The 17,527-nt window shown below is 47.6% G+C and overlaps 1 protein-coding gene across 1 annotated transcript in view; it reads right to left on the bottom strand.

Annotated features, from left to right (window-relative positions):
* Window positions 1-17,527, bottom strand: part of BMAL2 (basic helix-loop-helix ARNT like 2) — a 227,159-nt gene that overhangs the window by 10,689 nt on the left and 198,943 nt on the right. Inside the window, exons 15-16 of the mRNA XM_085652803.1 lie at window positions 14,284-14,347; window positions 13,094-13,202 (exon numbers count right to left, since the gene is read on the bottom strand). Coding sequence (XP_085508929.1) covers window positions 13,094-13,202; window positions 14,284-14,347 — 173 coding nt within the window. The remainder of the gene's footprint in view (window positions 1-13,093; window positions 13,203-14,283; window positions 14,348-17,527) is intronic.

The raw sequence follows: 17,527 nt of genomic DNA, 5'->3' as shown, positions 1-17,527 counted from the left end.
GATGCCGTTTTCAATGATTGCACAGTGCGGACAAGCATCCGGCACTGTGCAATCATTGAAAACGGCATCTTGACCAGTGCGAGCTGTAGTTTTCTGCCGCTCGAGTAGATTTTTATTCGAGCTGCAGCTTTCTCAACGCGGACTGGTAGTTTCTCATCGCGAGCGGTCGCGAGCATACACGACCACTCGCAATGAGAAACCTGACCTCCCCGCGTTGAGAATCTCGCCGGGAGGTTTATTTTCCACGCTCGCGATCGCCAACTTGATGTTGCTGATCGCGAACGGGGAAAAAGTCTCGCCGGGATGTCATTTTGCTTGCTCGCGGTCGCCAACTTGACGTTGAGGACCGCGAGCAAGCAAAAAATGACCGCTGCACTATGCAATGCTACGCTACGCGTGTTTGCACTGTGCTACGTGCAATTCGCATAGTGCGAAGTAGCGCAAACTTCGCAAACTACATGAGCGTAGCGTAGTGCTTTTCTCAGGCTTACCTGTGAAGTAGCTACCACCACCATAAGAAACATCACTAAGGAAAGAGGTGGCCCTAGAGGGAGGGGGAAGGAAGGGACGGGGATAAGCGAGAACTGTAGTAATGGGTTGCCAGTTAAAGCATGATGTTAAGATAAACTCAATAAAATACTATACAAAAAAAATGAATAACCGTGTTATTAAGAATTGTTCGCTTGTAAAATATTGAAACTTTCAATAACATAATACAAACCAGTTTCAAATGGGGACAATCTGTGATGCTGTGAAATACCAGCAGTCAAACAGTAAATAAAGGACACTCCAAAAGGAATCACTGTCAGGAGACAGGAACTTGTGGCCTGTGCTCACATCTGGTCCTACTGTCACACGAGACTCTAAACAACAAGGCAACATCAATGTAATACATTTTAAAAATCCTTTGCACAGAGGGGCACTAGCTTGTGTGTGGATGTGCTCCTGGTGAAAGAGCAAAATGCTTCAACTCAAAGTGAAGTTATCCAGTGGATGAAGCTGTAACCATGTCCCATGTTGTATGTTATAGTGGGTGGAAACAAAATGATAACACACCACAAAATGGTAAAATTAAGACATCTAGCTGAAAGCCCATTTAAACAACTATATTGTACATATATGTGTTTTAAAATCAAAAGGTCTCGGCTAACGCCAGACCTAAAAAGGAGAATGCTACCCTTAACAGTGGTATCGCTGGTGGAGGAGCCTAGCGCGCAACCAAGATGGCCGCGTAGGTGCGAGGCTCCCGAGGACCTCCGCAACCTCCTACGTTTATCCTGTCTTCATCCTGAATTGGTTGAGGGGACTGTGTCGGTGAGCCTGAGCCGAGGTGGTACCCGTTTTCCGTTTTCGAATTGGACCCCGGGTGCCGGAGTGAGCACCGACTGAAGTTTGCGGCCTACTTCTCTCCTGACCCCGAGTTTGGGGGCGACCCTGTGGCGAAGTGAACAACAACGGCGGGCTGGGCCAGGCGAGTCGCGTACCCCACGCTTTCACTTTCGCTTTTGAGTCCCCTTGCCATTATCGCGGGTGGGTTCACAGCGCTTTTTTGTGTTGGGGTGGCCTCGCTGGGAGACCCTGCCTGCCTGCCTGCGGTGGCCCGCTCTGCCGTCCTGGGGTGGCCCCCGAGGCTCTCGGCCTTGATTGCCTGCTCTCCACTGCGTGGCTGGTGCGGGTGCGAGATACACGACGATGGCCACGAAGCAGGATGGGGATCGGTTGAAGGCCATGTCGACCCGGCGTGGCACCGCACATCAGGCCAACGTCATGGACCGCTACACCCTCCCGAAGGGGTCTCCCGGCGGATCGCACAAGTCCTCCGAGTGCCCCCCGGATGCCCCGGATTTGCCTACTGATCTGACTTTGCAAGACGTCATGGGCGCCATTGCTGAGATGAAGACCTCGGTGGGCCAGCAATTCGACACTTTGGCGCACAAACTCGACGCGGTCCTCATTGATGTCAACCTTGTGAGAGCTGATCTCTCCAAGACGAATGACCGGGTCGACTCCTTGGCCCACACCGCGTCGGGCCTCACGATTGGGGTAGCGGCCCTTCAAACGGAGGTGCACCGGCTCCGTCAGGCAAGTGCGCTCATGGATCGGCGCCTGGAGGACTCCGAGAGCCGGGCCCGGAGGAATAATATCCGTATCATCGGAGTACCCGAGGGACGGGAGGAGTCGGCGGCGGATCTCTTTGTGGTGGACCTGATCTCTACCCATCTCCAGCCTCGAGGACTGAGTAAATTCTTTGCTGTGGAGAGGGCCCATAGAGTTCCCGGAGGCAGACCGAAGGTCGGAGCCCCTCCGCGGCCTCTTATTGCCCGTATTTTCAACTTTCGGGACAGGGATGCGATTTTGCAAGCTTCCAGACTGCAAGGGCCGATTAAGCTGGAGAACATGGAAGTGAACTTTTATCCTGATTTCACGCAGGCGGTCCAGAAGCAGAGACTGAGTTTCCTGGGCGTCAAGCGGCGGCTTCGAGGCATGAACTTAAAATACGCCATGCTCTTCCCGGCCAGGCTGCGGGTGGAGGCGGATGGTCGCACTCACTTTTTTGATCGTCCTGAAACGGCCGGGGACTGGCTGAACACTTTGTCTGGGGGTCATGGTCGGGATGGGGGGGGGGGACGGGAGGAGAGTGCCCACCGGACCGGGTCTGAGGTACTGACACGGGGGCTCACTCCGGATGATGCCACTTTCGGCCAAGCTTAGGGTCTTTTGTCTGTTGTGTCTTGTCTCCCCTCCATTGGAGGAGGTGCTGGGTCTCGAGGGGGTTCTCCTTCCTCCTCTAGGGGGTCTTAGTAGTTTAAATCACATAGGGGCGACAGGCACACTGCAAGTTGGGGGGGCTGTTTGGGCTCATGCAGGGGTGCAGGGAGGGGGGAGTTTTGTTGGGGCTGTTGGGTTGGGTATTGTTTATTTGTACCACAAGGCAGAAGTATTGTTGTGCTATTTCTAACGTGCTCTCTGGGGGGCGACTGATCGACTTCGGTTATGATGGGGGGTAGGGGACTGAGTCTTTTGTCCTGGAATGTTAATGGACTGGGGGACAGGATAAAACGGGGGGTGGTCCTGCAGTTCCTAAAACGAATTTCACCAGATATAGTCTTTCTGCAGGAAACACACCTCATTGGAAACTCCTTTCGTGCCATGAACAGACGGGGCTATCGCCTTATGGCCCACTCGGGCTTCACGTCTGGTTCGAGGGGTGTGGGCATTATGGCTAAGACCTCGCTCCCGTTGGAAGTTGATGAGGTGCTCCATGATGACAGGGGACGATACACGGTTCTGGTGGGTAGATAGGAGGGTAGAGTGATTGTTTTCGTTTCTGTTTATGTCCCGCCAGGGTTGCAAACGACTACTTTTGCGGATCTGGGGCGCCTCCTCCTTGGCCTTCCGGAGGGGATTCTAGTGGTTGGGGGGGATTTTAACGCTGTGGTTTCCGGGACTGAGGATCGTCACCCTCCTAGGGATCTCCCCCGTGCCCAAGCGTGGTTGTCCGGCCTCTTGGATACCTTGGGGCTGGTGGATTGTTGGCGGTTGAAACATCCTACGCAGATACAGTACACCTTTCATTCCGGGGCTCATGGCAGTCTTTCGAGACTTGATTATGTCCTGATGCCAGCGGTACAGGCGGGGCGGGTTGGGGAGGTACGACATTTGGCGCGGGGTATTTCAGACCACTCCCCGCTCCTGTTGCACTTCGACATTGTCCCGAGGGGGGAGGGGAGGGTGGCCCCGATTAATCCCTGGTACCTGCGTGACCCCACAATTCGCGCAGATTTGGTTAAATCTCTTAAGCGATATTTTGAAGACAATGTGGGGTCTGTGTCGTCGGCGGTTTCTCTGTGGGAGGCGTTTAAGACGGTACTCCGGGGGGAGGCCCTGTCCCTTATTTCCCATTTACGGAGGCGCGAGCGGGAGGAGGTGACCCGTATTGAAACTGAGATAACCGAGTTGGAGGGTGATTTGGAGTGTGGGGTGACGGACGACAAATTGCATGCTCTCCGACTCAAGCAGGCGGACTACAAGGCCCTCGTCACGGAGGCAGCCAGGGGCCTCAGTAGAGAGCAACAGGGGAGACTGTATGATGTGGGTGATAAGGCTGGTAAATTGATTGCGTGGCTGGATAAAAAGGAGAGAGCGAGTCGAGTTGTCCCGTCGATTGAGAAATTGGATGGTGTGTGTGTCACTGAACCAGGAGAAATTGTTGATTGCTTTGCAGAATATTTCCGTGGGGTGTATTCCCCGGTATCTTCCCGCTCGGAAGAGGACTCCCATGCCCTGCTTAAAGACATTGCGCTGCCTTCCCTTTCGGAGGAGGATAAAGTGTTGTTGGACGCGACCCCAACATCTGAGGAGATTGCCCTCGCCATACGCTCGGTCGCCTCCGGCAGGGCCATGGGTCCCAACGGCCTTCCCATCGAATTGTACAAACTACGACCGGATACGCTGGCGCCGCATCTCCGTGCTATGTTCCTTGCGGCCCGCTCGGCGGGTTCCCTCCCGCTGGACCAGCGTCTGGCCACTATCGTGGTTATTCATAAGGAGGGGAGGCCGCGGGATCGGGTCACGTCTTACAGGCCCATTTCGCTGTTGAATGCGGAACCTAAAATTCTTGCCAAGGTGCTGGCTAATCGGCTGGTTGGCGTGGTGTGCGATCTGATTCACCAGGACCAGTCCGGCTTTATCCCTCATCGCAACACCACGCTCAACCTGCGGCGTTTGCATGGGGTGCTCGCGCGGGTCCCGTTCATACGAGAGCCGGCCATTTTGGCGTCCCTGGACGCCACTATGGCGTTCGACACGCTTGAGTGGCCATATATTTGGGCGACGCTGGCTAAGTTTGGTTTTGGCCCGGGATTTATTGGTTGGGTGAAGCTGTTATACTCCGGACCGCTGGCGCAGGTGGCGGTAAACGGTAGAGTGTCGGCTCCGTTTGAGCTGGGCAGGGGCACGCGGTAGGGCTGCCCGCTATCGCCGCTCCTCTTCGCGCTTGCCTTGGAGCCCCTGGCGGAGTGGCTGCGGTGGCACCCTTCTATCCGTGGTCTCCGATGGACCCCCGAGTATGAGGATCGCGTATCCCTTTACGCTGATGATATTCTCTTATACCTTGCTTCCCCTCGTAAATCGCTGATTGTACTTGTGGATGTTTTGCATTCATTTGGCCGCAACTCCGGCTTAGTCATCAACTGGGCTAAATCCTGTGTGTATGTCCTTTCCGGGGAGGCTCCTATCCTTCCGCGGGGTTGTCCTATCCAGATCGCTCCGCAGGGATTTAAGTACCTGGGTATCTTCATTACCCTGGACGCTGAGGCCCGATATAAACGGAACTTGCTCCCCCCCCTCCAGCGCCTAAAGGAGGACGTGGCGCGTTGGAGGCGCTTGCCGCTCTCACCGCTCGGCCGTGCGGCATTGTTTAAGATGATGTCGCTGCCACGTTTCCTATACGCTTTACAGAACACGATGGACGTTGTCCCGGCGCGCTACTTTCGCGAGGTGGAGAGTCTGCAGCGACGCTTGTTCTGGGAGGGTAGGCCGCTGACGCTCCCGTGGTACGACGGGGGGGGTCGCCCTCCCAGACATCAAACGATATTACTGGGCCTCCCAGCTGGCTCCTATAAACCACGGCCTTTATGGGCCCGCTCTTAACCCGGCCTTTGAAATGGATAAACTATTACTGCCGGGTGGCGACTATAATCGGGCGCTTTATTCTAGATCGCTCGACGCACGTCTGACGGGCCCTACGCGGGTCGCGGTACGGGTATGGCACGCGGCAAACTCGGCGATGGGGTGGAAGGATCGGTTGACCCGGGCGACGCCGCTGTATGCATCTGAGCGGCTGGGCTCTCTGTGGACCTCGAAGGGCTTTGAGAAGTGGGACATGATAGGCATCAGCAAGGTGGGCGATCTCTGGACGAGGGGGGGATTCAAAACGTTCGATGTGCTGCAGACTGAATTCCAGTTGCAGGACTGGGAGTACTTTCGATATATTCAGGTCCGTCACGCGCTGTGCTCCGTATTCCCGGATGTTGCCTCCATCCCGGAGTATTCCCCTCTGGAAGATAGAGTGCTAGATGGGCATGTACCGGACGGCACGATTTCATTGATTTACAAAAAGCTCATCAACGATCGCTCGGGACTGCTGACTAGCCTTCGTGAGGTGTGGGTGGCCGATGGATTGGAGCTGGATGACGAGGATTGGGTGTCTGCGGTGGCCTCCCCGAAAGAGGTGGCCATACCGGCTCGCCTTCGCTTCGTCCAGCTCAAGATACTCCATAGGGTCTATGTTACGGGGCCGGGTCTGATGCGTATGGGATATGCCGTGGATGGGTTGTGTAAGCGTGGGTGTGGTTCTTTAGGGACCTTCCTCCATATTTTGTGGGAATGCCCGGAGGTGGCGCGATTCTGGCGTGATGTGCACGCGGTGTTGCAGGCGGTCACGCATGTGACGCTGCTTCCCGAGGCGAGGAGATGTCTGCTAAATGTGTGGGAGCCGACTGACTACTCAGTGCCACAGACGTGGTGGGTGACTCTGGGATATATGGTGGCCAAGCGTGACATTGCGCAATTGTGGGGTTCCCAGAGGTTGCCAACGGTCTCGGCGTGGAAGGACAACATGGATTGGTGTATGTTTCGGGAAAAGGTAGTGTATGTTGCGAGAGGTAAGCCTGGGAAATGGGTGAAAGTGTGGGGCCCCTGGAACACCTACCGTGGCGGAATTTGTACCCCGCCGCTGACGCCTGATCTGGCACTGGCCCCGTCTCCTTAGTCTGCTTGTCGCCTTGGTTCTGGGCTTTGAGTCCACTTTGTCTCCTATCCCCCCCCGCTATTCCTGTGGATCGGTAGGGTCCTCCCCAGGGGAGCTCATACTGTTGCTTTGACTTTTGGCTGCCTTGTGGATTTGTTTGTCGTTTCTTATATAAAAATGGAACCGCCATGTGGAGGGTCCGGACGGTGTGGCCGCCAACGCTTCTTTCAACTCCTGTGACCTCTCTCACGCTGCAGCGACTGTTTACTGACTGTATTCTATGCTCATACTGTTTGCTAGCAGCCGGCCCGAAGGTTGTAGGCCCATCTTTGTATATCTTTTGAATTCTGTAATAAAGGTTTCAAAAAAAAAAAAAAAACAGTGGTATCGCTATTCATAAAAAGGAACTAAACTGTCTGTTGAATAAGCCATTGATGAAACTTACGGAGAGACATTAGTAATTCTGAAAGAGGTCAAATCTCGCCAGGAAATTTCCCCGTGTGTGAGACCATCGCAGGATTAGCAAGAGACACAATTTGGAACACTCCTCATAAAAGCGAGCAATAATACACCACTGAAATATTCTGAGCCAACAGATATCCTTAGAAGTAAATCTAAATTTTCCGGAGGTATTTTTCCTCTTCCTCACGGATCAAAAACTAAGAACGAAAACATATTCACAACAAATTTCCTGTGTAGAAACCTATTGCTGTGTGCACAATTCTTCAACTGAGATGCTTGAGAATCTCAAAGTTTACCAAAGGTCTAAATCCTCACAATATCACATTGATGCTTGAGCTAAGACTTTCATCAAACTCTTACAAACATGTAAGACAATCTTACATTTGTCTCTGTTAATGCAATGCTCTTAACAAGGACATATCTACAGTGGTACAATGGAGATGTTTTCTTGCAAAGGGAATAAACACGTTACAAGGAAACAGCAATCAGCTAACATTCCACATTGATGGTATATTATTTGGTCTGAACTGGTAAGGAGATCATCATTTACACCAGGGCTTTCTTTCTAACAATAAACTGGTATTGGATGTGTGCTCATTAGCTTTAATTTGGGTAATAATGATAATTGCTACACTTTATGTAGTACACTTGACAAATATAAAGGTTTCCAGACTTCCATAAAGGGTGCTATTATTAACTAATCATTTAATCAATCTGGAATGGATGAGAGGCTGAGTGGCACAAGCTGGATCCAAACCTCTGAACATCAGGTTACACACAGATCTCTGCAATAGATGGGTTACTTCACTAAGCTATTTTACCAAATTACACAAAATTAACTAAATGCTGGGTTTGTTGTCATTACATCAAAACAAGAGGGACGCAGTTGGAGGAATAAACTGTACGTGCATTTGAAAAAACAAACAACAATAAAAACAAGCATTGGCATAGCCAATAGTTCTCGCCTTTGGGACCTTATAAGTGGTTAATCATGCAGCACATTATCTTGGGTGGGCTCAGACAATTCCAGCATGGAAAGTTGTATTGCAAATAAAGCCGAGGCAGGCTGGAGGTGTCACACTGGCACAACGCCACATGCAGTTACAACCTGCATGGGAGAGGGAAAGTTGGGAGGGGCAAGGAAGTTGGGTAGAGACAGGAAATGACTAAACTATGAGGGTGAGAGACAGCAGGAGGTGTTACTGGTGGACAAGACGAGAATGAAAGAGATAAGGGACAGGAAGTGGGGCAGATATCAGTGCAGATGTAGGGTTGTTTGGAGCAGTAAGACAGAAGTTTAGTACATAGTTGACACATTGTCCCTGATTGCATGTGTGTTTTTATCATTGCATTCAGGATCGTATGTTTTATTCTTCCTAGATATTTATTGCTGACCACAAGTACCAGGATTTAAAGAGGCAACAGACACCGGAAATGTTACTCACACTCACTTTACACAAGAGAATATGAAAACCGTAGGGAAGGTCGGCAACATGATAAGGCCCACAAGGGAAATACAATTGTGCGTCTGCTGCATTTTCCACATGAATATGAATTTGCTGCACTTGCCACATAATCCTTCATTTACCGAATATAGTGCACATTTTAAAAGAAAAAATGTGTCAAGCTAAAAATGCCGTGCGCTGAGCACTTCATGGAAACTAACCAGTCGCCTTCGGCAACAGATTTATTAAGATTTAAAAATTTAAAAAAGGTGACAAGTTGCACAGCTAATGTAAACACCCCAGTCGATGGACCAGAGCGGGAAATGAATATTTATTTCAGCATTAACGCATATTCATGTTCAAATCAAAGACACCTTTCTCAGAATTTCAGATATTTTAACGGAAGGCTAACAAATACAAGGTCTCTTTTTAGATCACATGTCTGGAATCCTAAAGTGCCTCCTAGCGAGACACTTACATGCTAAATAAGAAACATACTGTAATCTTTGTTCTGCTAGCTGATTTAAATGGAATAATGCATTGCTAAATATTTTCCTTTCCTTGCCGCATACTTTATTCAATAGTGCTGAATTATTTGCCCCCTCACTTCCGCATAATTCCTGATGCCATGTACATGGGGAAGGTAGGCGATCATGTCAAAGAAACAGGCGGGTGAGGGGGGACACACGGTAAAAAGAGAACAGAAGAAGTGAAGCAGGTCAGGTTACCCTAACACTAAATTACAGAGTAGGGGACATGTGAAGCAGAGCTGCCATGTGTGGCCCCATGGCTGCAAGCAGGTGTCACACATGACGTGGCAGCTTTAATAACTGCAGTGAAGGATCACTCGCACTAAGGTATGGGAAGGTGCATGAGGGACTGCTGTACAGAGAGAGAAAGAACGAATGGAGGTGCTCCGCTCATTGAGGTTATCGAGGGTGGCAGGTGAGGCGCCCGTCATTGTGAGGCACAGAGAAGGGGGGGTGCGTGAGTATATCTTCAATCAATCAAGCAATCAATCAGGGAATTCTAAGCGCGTTACTCACCTGTGAGGGTCTCAAGGCGCTGGAGGAATGGCGGGGGGTACGCAGCTACGTTCAGCCGAAGAGCCAGGTCTTGAAGGCGTTCAAGAAGGGGGTGAGTCTGATGTCTACCAGTAGCTCCTTCCAGGTCTTGGCTGCAATGTGGGAGAACGATCTCCCGCCTTCTCTGGCTCTGTGGATCCGCGGGGTTTCGGCCAGAGCGAGGTTGGACGATCATAGGTTTCTTTTGGGTGTGTGGATATTTATTCTGTCGTTGAGGTACTTGGGTCCGTTGTTGTGTAGGCATTTGTAGGCGTTAGTGAGGATTTTGAAGGTGAAGCACTTCTCCACGGGGAACCAGTGGAGTCTCCACAGGTGTCGGCTGATGTGTTTGTGTCGGGGGATGCCAGGGACGAGTCTGGCAGCGGTGTTCTGTATGGTCTGGAGTTTGCGGAGTAGGGTCATGTTAATGCCGGCGTAGAGTGTGTTACTATAGTCCAGTCTGCTGGTGATGAGTGCGTGGGTGACTGTCTTCCTTGACTCGGTGGGGATCCATTTGAAAATCTTGCGCAGGATGCGGCAGGTGTTGAAGCAGCTGGAGGTGACTGCGTTGACCTGTCGGTTCATGGTGAGTGATGACTCTAGTACGATGCCGAGGTTTTTCGTGTGGTCTGAGGGGCTGAGGGTGTTTCCGAGCGTAGTGAGCCACCAAGTGCTGACCCATGCTGAAGGGGTGGTATAGAGGATGAGGACTTCTGTCTTCTCGGCATTGAGTTTTAGGCAGCTGTTGCTCATCATCTCACGTTAAGGTGACAAAACCAGACTCATTTATGTGCGGGGGGGTAATGTTACCAAATGATGTCATGCCACTAGGGACATGGGCTTTTATTTGGAACAAAGTGCATTTTGGGAGTTGTAGTCCTTGTTCATCTCAATTGAACCAACTGTAATGTGACTCTAGCTCACAACCATGTTGAAAGGTTGGCCAAGAATATGATGGCCCATATGACATGAAGTGGTCTGGTGACTTTATAGGAGGGTTCCCTGAATCTAATAGGGAAAGGAAGCCTGGTGATGCCCCCACCCACTGAGATAAGAGAGGGAGGGAGGCAGTCAAAGGACTCCTCACACTGAGGTGATGCAGGTGGGGCCACCATAAAGAGAAAATAGGTAGGCCCGTGAAGAGCACCTTTGAATGTGGGGATTCAAGTGGGGCCTCTAAACTGGGGTGTGAGAGAGGGAGGGGGAAGGGCTCTTTCGACCAACATACAGAGGATGAAGGTGGGTTTGACCCTGAGGGAGATGAGAGAGGGGCCAGTGCGTACTCTAGACTCAGAGCACCTGGTGGTGGTACTCACCCCGGCACTCACCTCCTTCTCGGATGTGGTCCTCAGAGCTGCACCTGGGGCCCTCCAGGGCCCATGCTGTTAAAGGACCGGGGCGTGCCTCGTTCCGAGGAGGGCCGGCTGAGGTTAGGTAGGGCTCATTGGTACTGGTACCCCAGGTCGGGCCGAGGAGATGTCTGTGGGCCCTCTGCTCGCTGTCTGAGGGCTGGTCGTGCTGGGGTCCTGGGTCTGGCCGTGGAGATGGGCAGGCATGGCGGATTTTGAGAGGGAGCACAGTCAGAGATTGGGGGCGGGGGCGCTTTGGATGGAATGCAGCTGCCTCCCCACGCAGCTCTGTAGAGCATGCAAACAACAAGGAGAAGGCAGGCATGGAGGATTCTGTGAAGGAGCACATTCAGAGATTGGGGGCGGGAGCGCTGTGGGAGGAATGCAGCTGCCACCCTGCGCACGGGCCCTAAAGTGAAACCAGACCACGCTAGAAAGAACAAAGAAGAGTGGGAGGGGGTGCAAACATGGAGCACAGGCTGCTAATTAAAAACAGCAGCTCAAGAGAAGTGGTGGGGGCAGGCACAGGAATGCAGCTGCCGCCCTGCGCGCCACTGCTCGATCCCAAGAGCAAAACGACGTTGGAGTGACACATTGGAAAGGAGGTGGGACATGCACCCTCGTTTGGCCATTTGCGTGCTTTCATTATTGAAAGACACACACAAAGACCAATCCAATGTGGAGTCAGACCCACACGGAGAAGTTTGGAGTGCTCACAAGAAGCCTCCCATAGAGCAGCGCATTCGCACTGCACTAGGCTCGACATAAAAAATTAAGAAGTTATGCCGTGGAAAAGTATTCTGTTCTACAGGAGCAAATGCAGAACATAGCTTGATTATGGAGTTATGATAGGGCTTTTGGTCTATTTTGTTGGGTGACTCAGTTGAAAAAGGCATTTCTACTGCTCCAGGTCCCTTAAATTCAAAAGTAATCACTCAAGTGAGGAAAACTCAAGAAAATTAGTAGGCATGCTCTTTCTCGAGTTCTTTTTTTTGCAGGTGAGGCCAATTCATAAACACTGTTTTTACTACATTCAATTACATTTGTCAGATATATGCTCTTAATTTTGTCATGTATTCCTTCCAATGTATTAGAGAGAATTGAGACTGGGGAAGTCCGAGTACTTGCAGAGGGATGCTCTTCAGGGAACAAATGAAGCTACACATGGTGCTCTCCGTCTCAGAGGTTTTTTCAAAACTAGATTTCGGGGCTGGACTGTTCCTATTGGAGCAGGACCAAGACTGATTTCCATATGACTGGGTGTAATCTGAGGTGGTATGGTGGGCAAAAGAACAATGGGCTGGGGGATTGCTAGTGGTTGAGCCTGATGCAAGCATTCCTCCCATCGCCCTTTGTATGCAAACAAATATAAGATATAACGGTGCACATTTGTTGTGCACAGTTGTCTCAAAACTCTTTGTGAATGATAAAGTGTAGTCCTTTCTCTGTTTTTTCATTCACAAAGAGTTTTGCCTGCATATGCAGGAAATGTCGGTCATAAGAAGCATCATTTAGGCTGACCCTTCCCATCCCATTTCTGTGCAAATACACAAACTTCCTTTGCTTGCCTGTGTCTTTGTAGGCCCATTTAGAAGTGTGTAGTCAACTTCCTGGGTGACCCTCATCAGGAAAATCCGATTTTCAACACATGGTTGCACTTTCACAACCGTTTAGTAAATCCAGGCTCTAAGACATGTCTCTATTTAAGTAAGTGGAAAGTGTACAGAAGGAAAATGGCTTCTTGGTTTAATGAAAGTGATTTTGCTACTCTGGCATTTGCTGTGCATGGGCAAAGGCAAACCATTTCATTTAGCCAATACAATTGGAGGCTGTCTCTCAAATCAGGTTTGATTATGCGCCTTTTAAGAAAGAAAAACATCTGCAGAAAGATGTTCCTGCATTCATTAGGTTTAGATTCTGCACTATGTTCACCTCTTGTAGCCTTTATTTTGTAGGAGTTTTATAAGACTGCCATCATGAGAAGCAACATTTTTACTAATGCACAATTTAAAGGCATCTTACTGAGGAGGTTTTGATGATTTGTGAATGAAGATGAGCACTGTCCTTGGCTCGAGGACTCAAACTCTTCAATTTCGGATGGGTACAATTCAATCATCTCCTTCTTCGGTACCTATAAGAATTTTAAAAAAAATAAAATGATCTGTTAATTCGCTGTTTGCCTCCAAAATGGAGCCCTGACTCAAAGCAGTAGTACTAACCAAGTTATTTTTGTTGTAAACATGCAATGAAACAAAAAAGAAAATAGTAAAACTAAGATTCTTTTTAGGTCTTAAGACTGCACAGCTGTCTGGTTGCAAAATAGATAATATTAGGGGGCTTTCAGCCTGCCCATTGCCTATCATTGGTTGGCTTTACTGTCACTTTCCTTTGCCTGCTACGTATTCAATTGCTTGCCTTGTCCATCTTATGTCTGTACCTCCTCCTCTGGGGCATTGACAATTTACGTGGGTTCTTCCAATGCCCAATTTTAGCGAACTACGTTTTTTCTTTTGTCTTCAGCACTCCACAAGAGTGCATGTGCTTTCTAGCTGTCTCCCTCCTGTGCTTCTCTTCGCCCTTCCACTCCGTGTTGGTCTCTCTTGCCGGTTTGCTTTTGTCTTCATCACGCTCTATGTTGCAACCTCTATCTCTCGCCCACTTGCTTTTCTCCAACCCCCACCCACACCATCCATGGCGCTTCTCTGGTCCCAGCCTACCGAAACTGCTTCCCACCACCAGCACTCTGTTGCTTTCACCCCCAAATTTGGTTCCTCCCACCAAATGTTATAAAGAAATAATGCTTCTGCACATTTTTTATTTACAGATTCAACTCAGATCGGTATCAAAACGCAAAAAAGTGCCTGTGTCATTTGGTATACATGCGCATGCATGGCGTGCACGGTTCCAAAATGACATAGGCGGCCACGTCATAGTCTTATTTTATTCATCTTTCGCCATGCTGCAGAGCAGGTGAACACACCTTTTGAAGATACCTTCTCTTCCTACTGAAGTCTGTTTTGTATGCCTGTAAGTATTATAGATATAAATATATTTTCATTTGTAAAACTAGGTAAACCAGGAAATCTGTGTTAGATCTTAAGAATTGAGCCTATATTTACACACTTCCACTTAAGACATAATAGGGAGACATTGAACAATAAATGATTGTGAAAGACTGGAGTGAAATGCACATCAAGTTGGCTTACACTTACAACTGTGGGGGCGTTCTTCAGCAAATCACTCGAATTTAACTCATTCTTGCTTGGAGACTGTAACCTGAAAAAGAACAAAAAAGGTAATTGTGAGATACTCAGAATATGTGCAGGCACAACTGGCATAAATTAATATATTTAGGTTATTTTTGCGATTTTTATATATTGCGGAGTTGGCCCAAAGGCATTAGAGTGCTTTACAAAAGAACAGGAAGTAAGTTCTTGTTAACAAACATCATAAAACAACCTATTAATATCAGGAAACTATGCACAAACAGTTCATACTGGCAGGGACACTCAGGATAAGAAGTAGCTAGCTAGCCATCATAGTAATTCAGCAGCAAGTAACCAAGAGCAGAGAGAACAAACATTTAGTAGCAGAAAAGACAGGTCAAGTCAACATAGACGATGCGAGCAACGATCTCCACCCTAACCAAAGTGTCTCTCAAAAAAGATTTTGAGTTCCCTTTTGAACGTGACATTACCTTGACAATAGCTGGTAATAGAGTTTCCAATTACACACTGGATAAATGTTATGTTTATTTATTAAAAGTAGGGACATTACAACAACTACCATAGAGAAAATAGTGCATGTATGTTGGTATATGTGTTCTTCTTTATCTGTAGAACTGGAACTGAATTCCTGTATTTTTAAAGAGGCTTTATTTCCAACGATTACATACTATTGCCACCTTTTGTTTTTTTATGTCAGAAATAGATATTTTTTAACAAATCATTGTTCTAATACTTGGAACAATTACTACTGGAGTAAAAAGAGATTGTAGTAATGTCAGTGCCTAAACAAGCCCACTGTCCCAATCACTAGTAAATCCTTTTCAAGATATAATATATTTTGTATGGCCTGGGGAAGACTATATTTTCTCCCTTCCAAGAGCCAACTATACCACATTTTGATAACCAATGTTCTTTAAACTTTTACACTCACTGTTTGACTGTCTAAAAATCACTGCTTTTACCTAGCGCCATACAAAACTCCTTAAGTACACAAATAACTTAAGATACATTACATGTTCATAGAAATCCTAACTCATTAAAGAGGAAGACCTAAACAACAGGGTGAGGCTTGTTGCCCATGGATGATTAATCTAGCTACAAGAAAACACAATCAAAACGTGCAACACAATGCATAACCCTCTTGTAGCTTGGCACAAAAGTAGTCAGGCTTTGTCTACCACCACTATTCTAGACTCCCGCAATGTAGTATGCCTCCAGTTACCATGACACTGAAAGCATCATAGCTAGGATGTCATATCTTCTCCCTTTACATTGAACCAAAAGAATACAAGACAGTATTATTAATTAACTACATTGTGGTAACAAGGAGAAAAAGATGCAAGGTTAAACACAAAGAAATAGTAACATATTGTATAATTACATGATTGCGGAATGCACACATAAGATACCAATGTCACCATTACTCCCTTTTGTACATTATTTATATCACATGACGTAACTTCTGTATTTTACTGGTAAGTTCACTGATCTCCCAGTGCGCGTCACTCTAATGCCACTGCAAGAAGGTTGTTCAACAGATTGGGCTGTACTTACAATAGTACTTCCACTGCAGGTATTAGAATATTGAAAAAGAGAATGATCCTTCCCTATCTCAGTAACATCATCCCACATCCAACTCATGGGTGAAGATTTCTTCTTTATGTTACAATCTGTGTCTATACAATCTTCCCTACATTTAGCCATCCGGCTGTGGTCCCAAATCTTGCCACTTAACTTTGCAGATTTTGAGTAAGTGTCTAAAACGTGCAAAGGTGCGGAGAATTTGCTCTCCCCTTTTCTTATCTTTGTACCAAGTTTTATTTTGACCCGATCTCCAACTTGTAGGTAAGCTTCCTTAATGCAATGTTTCCTGTCAAAGTTGTCTATATAGGATTCATGTATTTTACGTAAATTAGAGCGGACAACAGCAGGTGACCATTTCCCACACACCTTCTTACAGTTCCATGCCACATTGTCCTTCGTGAACGGCTCTCTACCTCTTAAAATCCTAAAAGGGCTGTAGCTGGTACAAGTGGGAGTGATTTTATATGCCCATATTGTAATAAACAATTCTTTCTCCCACTTTTTTTACAGCACTAAGAGAGGCTTGTATGCTACCCATAACCACTCTGTTGAAGCGCTCAACTATACCGTTCCCAGCTGGGTGGTAAACAGGAGGTATTTTTTCACTAATATCATTTCTTTTTAGAAACTGTAAAAAAATAAACTGTGGACCATTATCACTAAGGATACTTTTAGGTATGCCTTCCCTTATGAATAGTTTCCCCCAAAATTTTATGACTGGCATCATATTTCTCAGTAATCTCAATTTCAGGCCACTTTGAGTAGTTGTCAATGACGACAAGGATATGCTTCATATTACCTTTATCGTCCTCGATAGGACCCAGCCAATCAATACTTAGGTCCTCCCAGGGATGATTCGGAATATGTCTGGTGCCAAGGGAAGGTTTAAATACTCATTGGACTCTGTCAGAGTTTTTGCAAAAAGAACACTGCTTCACAATATTTTCAGTGCCTTTATCAATCCCAGGCCACCAGTACGATATCTTTATTTTGTTTTTTAAGTTTTACAATGCCTAGATGGCCTTCATGGTTGATTTCTAAGATTTTGGAGTGTCATTTCGAAGGCGCAACAACTCTTTCACCCCTGCATAAGTAGTTACTATTGTCAATGGATAATTCGTCTTTGATTTCCCACATAGCTCTTAGGTCACCCTGTAAATCAATTTTGTTGGGCCAGCCTTTAACAATATATTTAGCAGCATCACTCAAGGTTTTATAATGCTCATATTCAGTGTCCCATTCCTTTTTTGAAACAGCATTTGCAAAATCTTTAACAGAATCATGAACAATAGCTACATTAAAATCATCCAAGTCAGCACATACATTATCTTGTAGCGGTAATGGGGATCTGCTAAGATAATCAGTTACTCGGTTCCTTTTTCCAGGTAAATATTCAACATCGTAAGTGAACTCTAACAGCTTTAAACTCATCCTAACCAGTCTGGGTGTAGCTTTAAGTATGACTTCAGATGTCAATATTTTGAGTAAGGGTTTGTGATCGGTGCGCAGTGTAAATCTTGTGCCCCAAACAAACTGCCTGAATTTCTCCATGGCCCAAACAGTGGCCAACATCTCTTTCTCTATTACAGAGAATTTCTCCTCAGCAGGAGATAGAGCACGAGATGCAAAAGCAATCGTTACTTCT

This window comes from Triturus cristatus, chromosome 4_1 (genome assembly GCF_964204655.1).
Source record: "Triturus cristatus chromosome 4_1, aTriCri1.1, whole genome shotgun sequence".
In the NCBI taxonomy this organism is placed as follows: domain Eukaryota; kingdom Metazoa; phylum Chordata; class Amphibia; order Caudata; family Salamandridae; genus Triturus; species Triturus cristatus.
The sequence above is the reverse complement of the archived record's forward strand: the minus strand, read 5'-3'. Positions and strand labels throughout refer to the sequence as shown.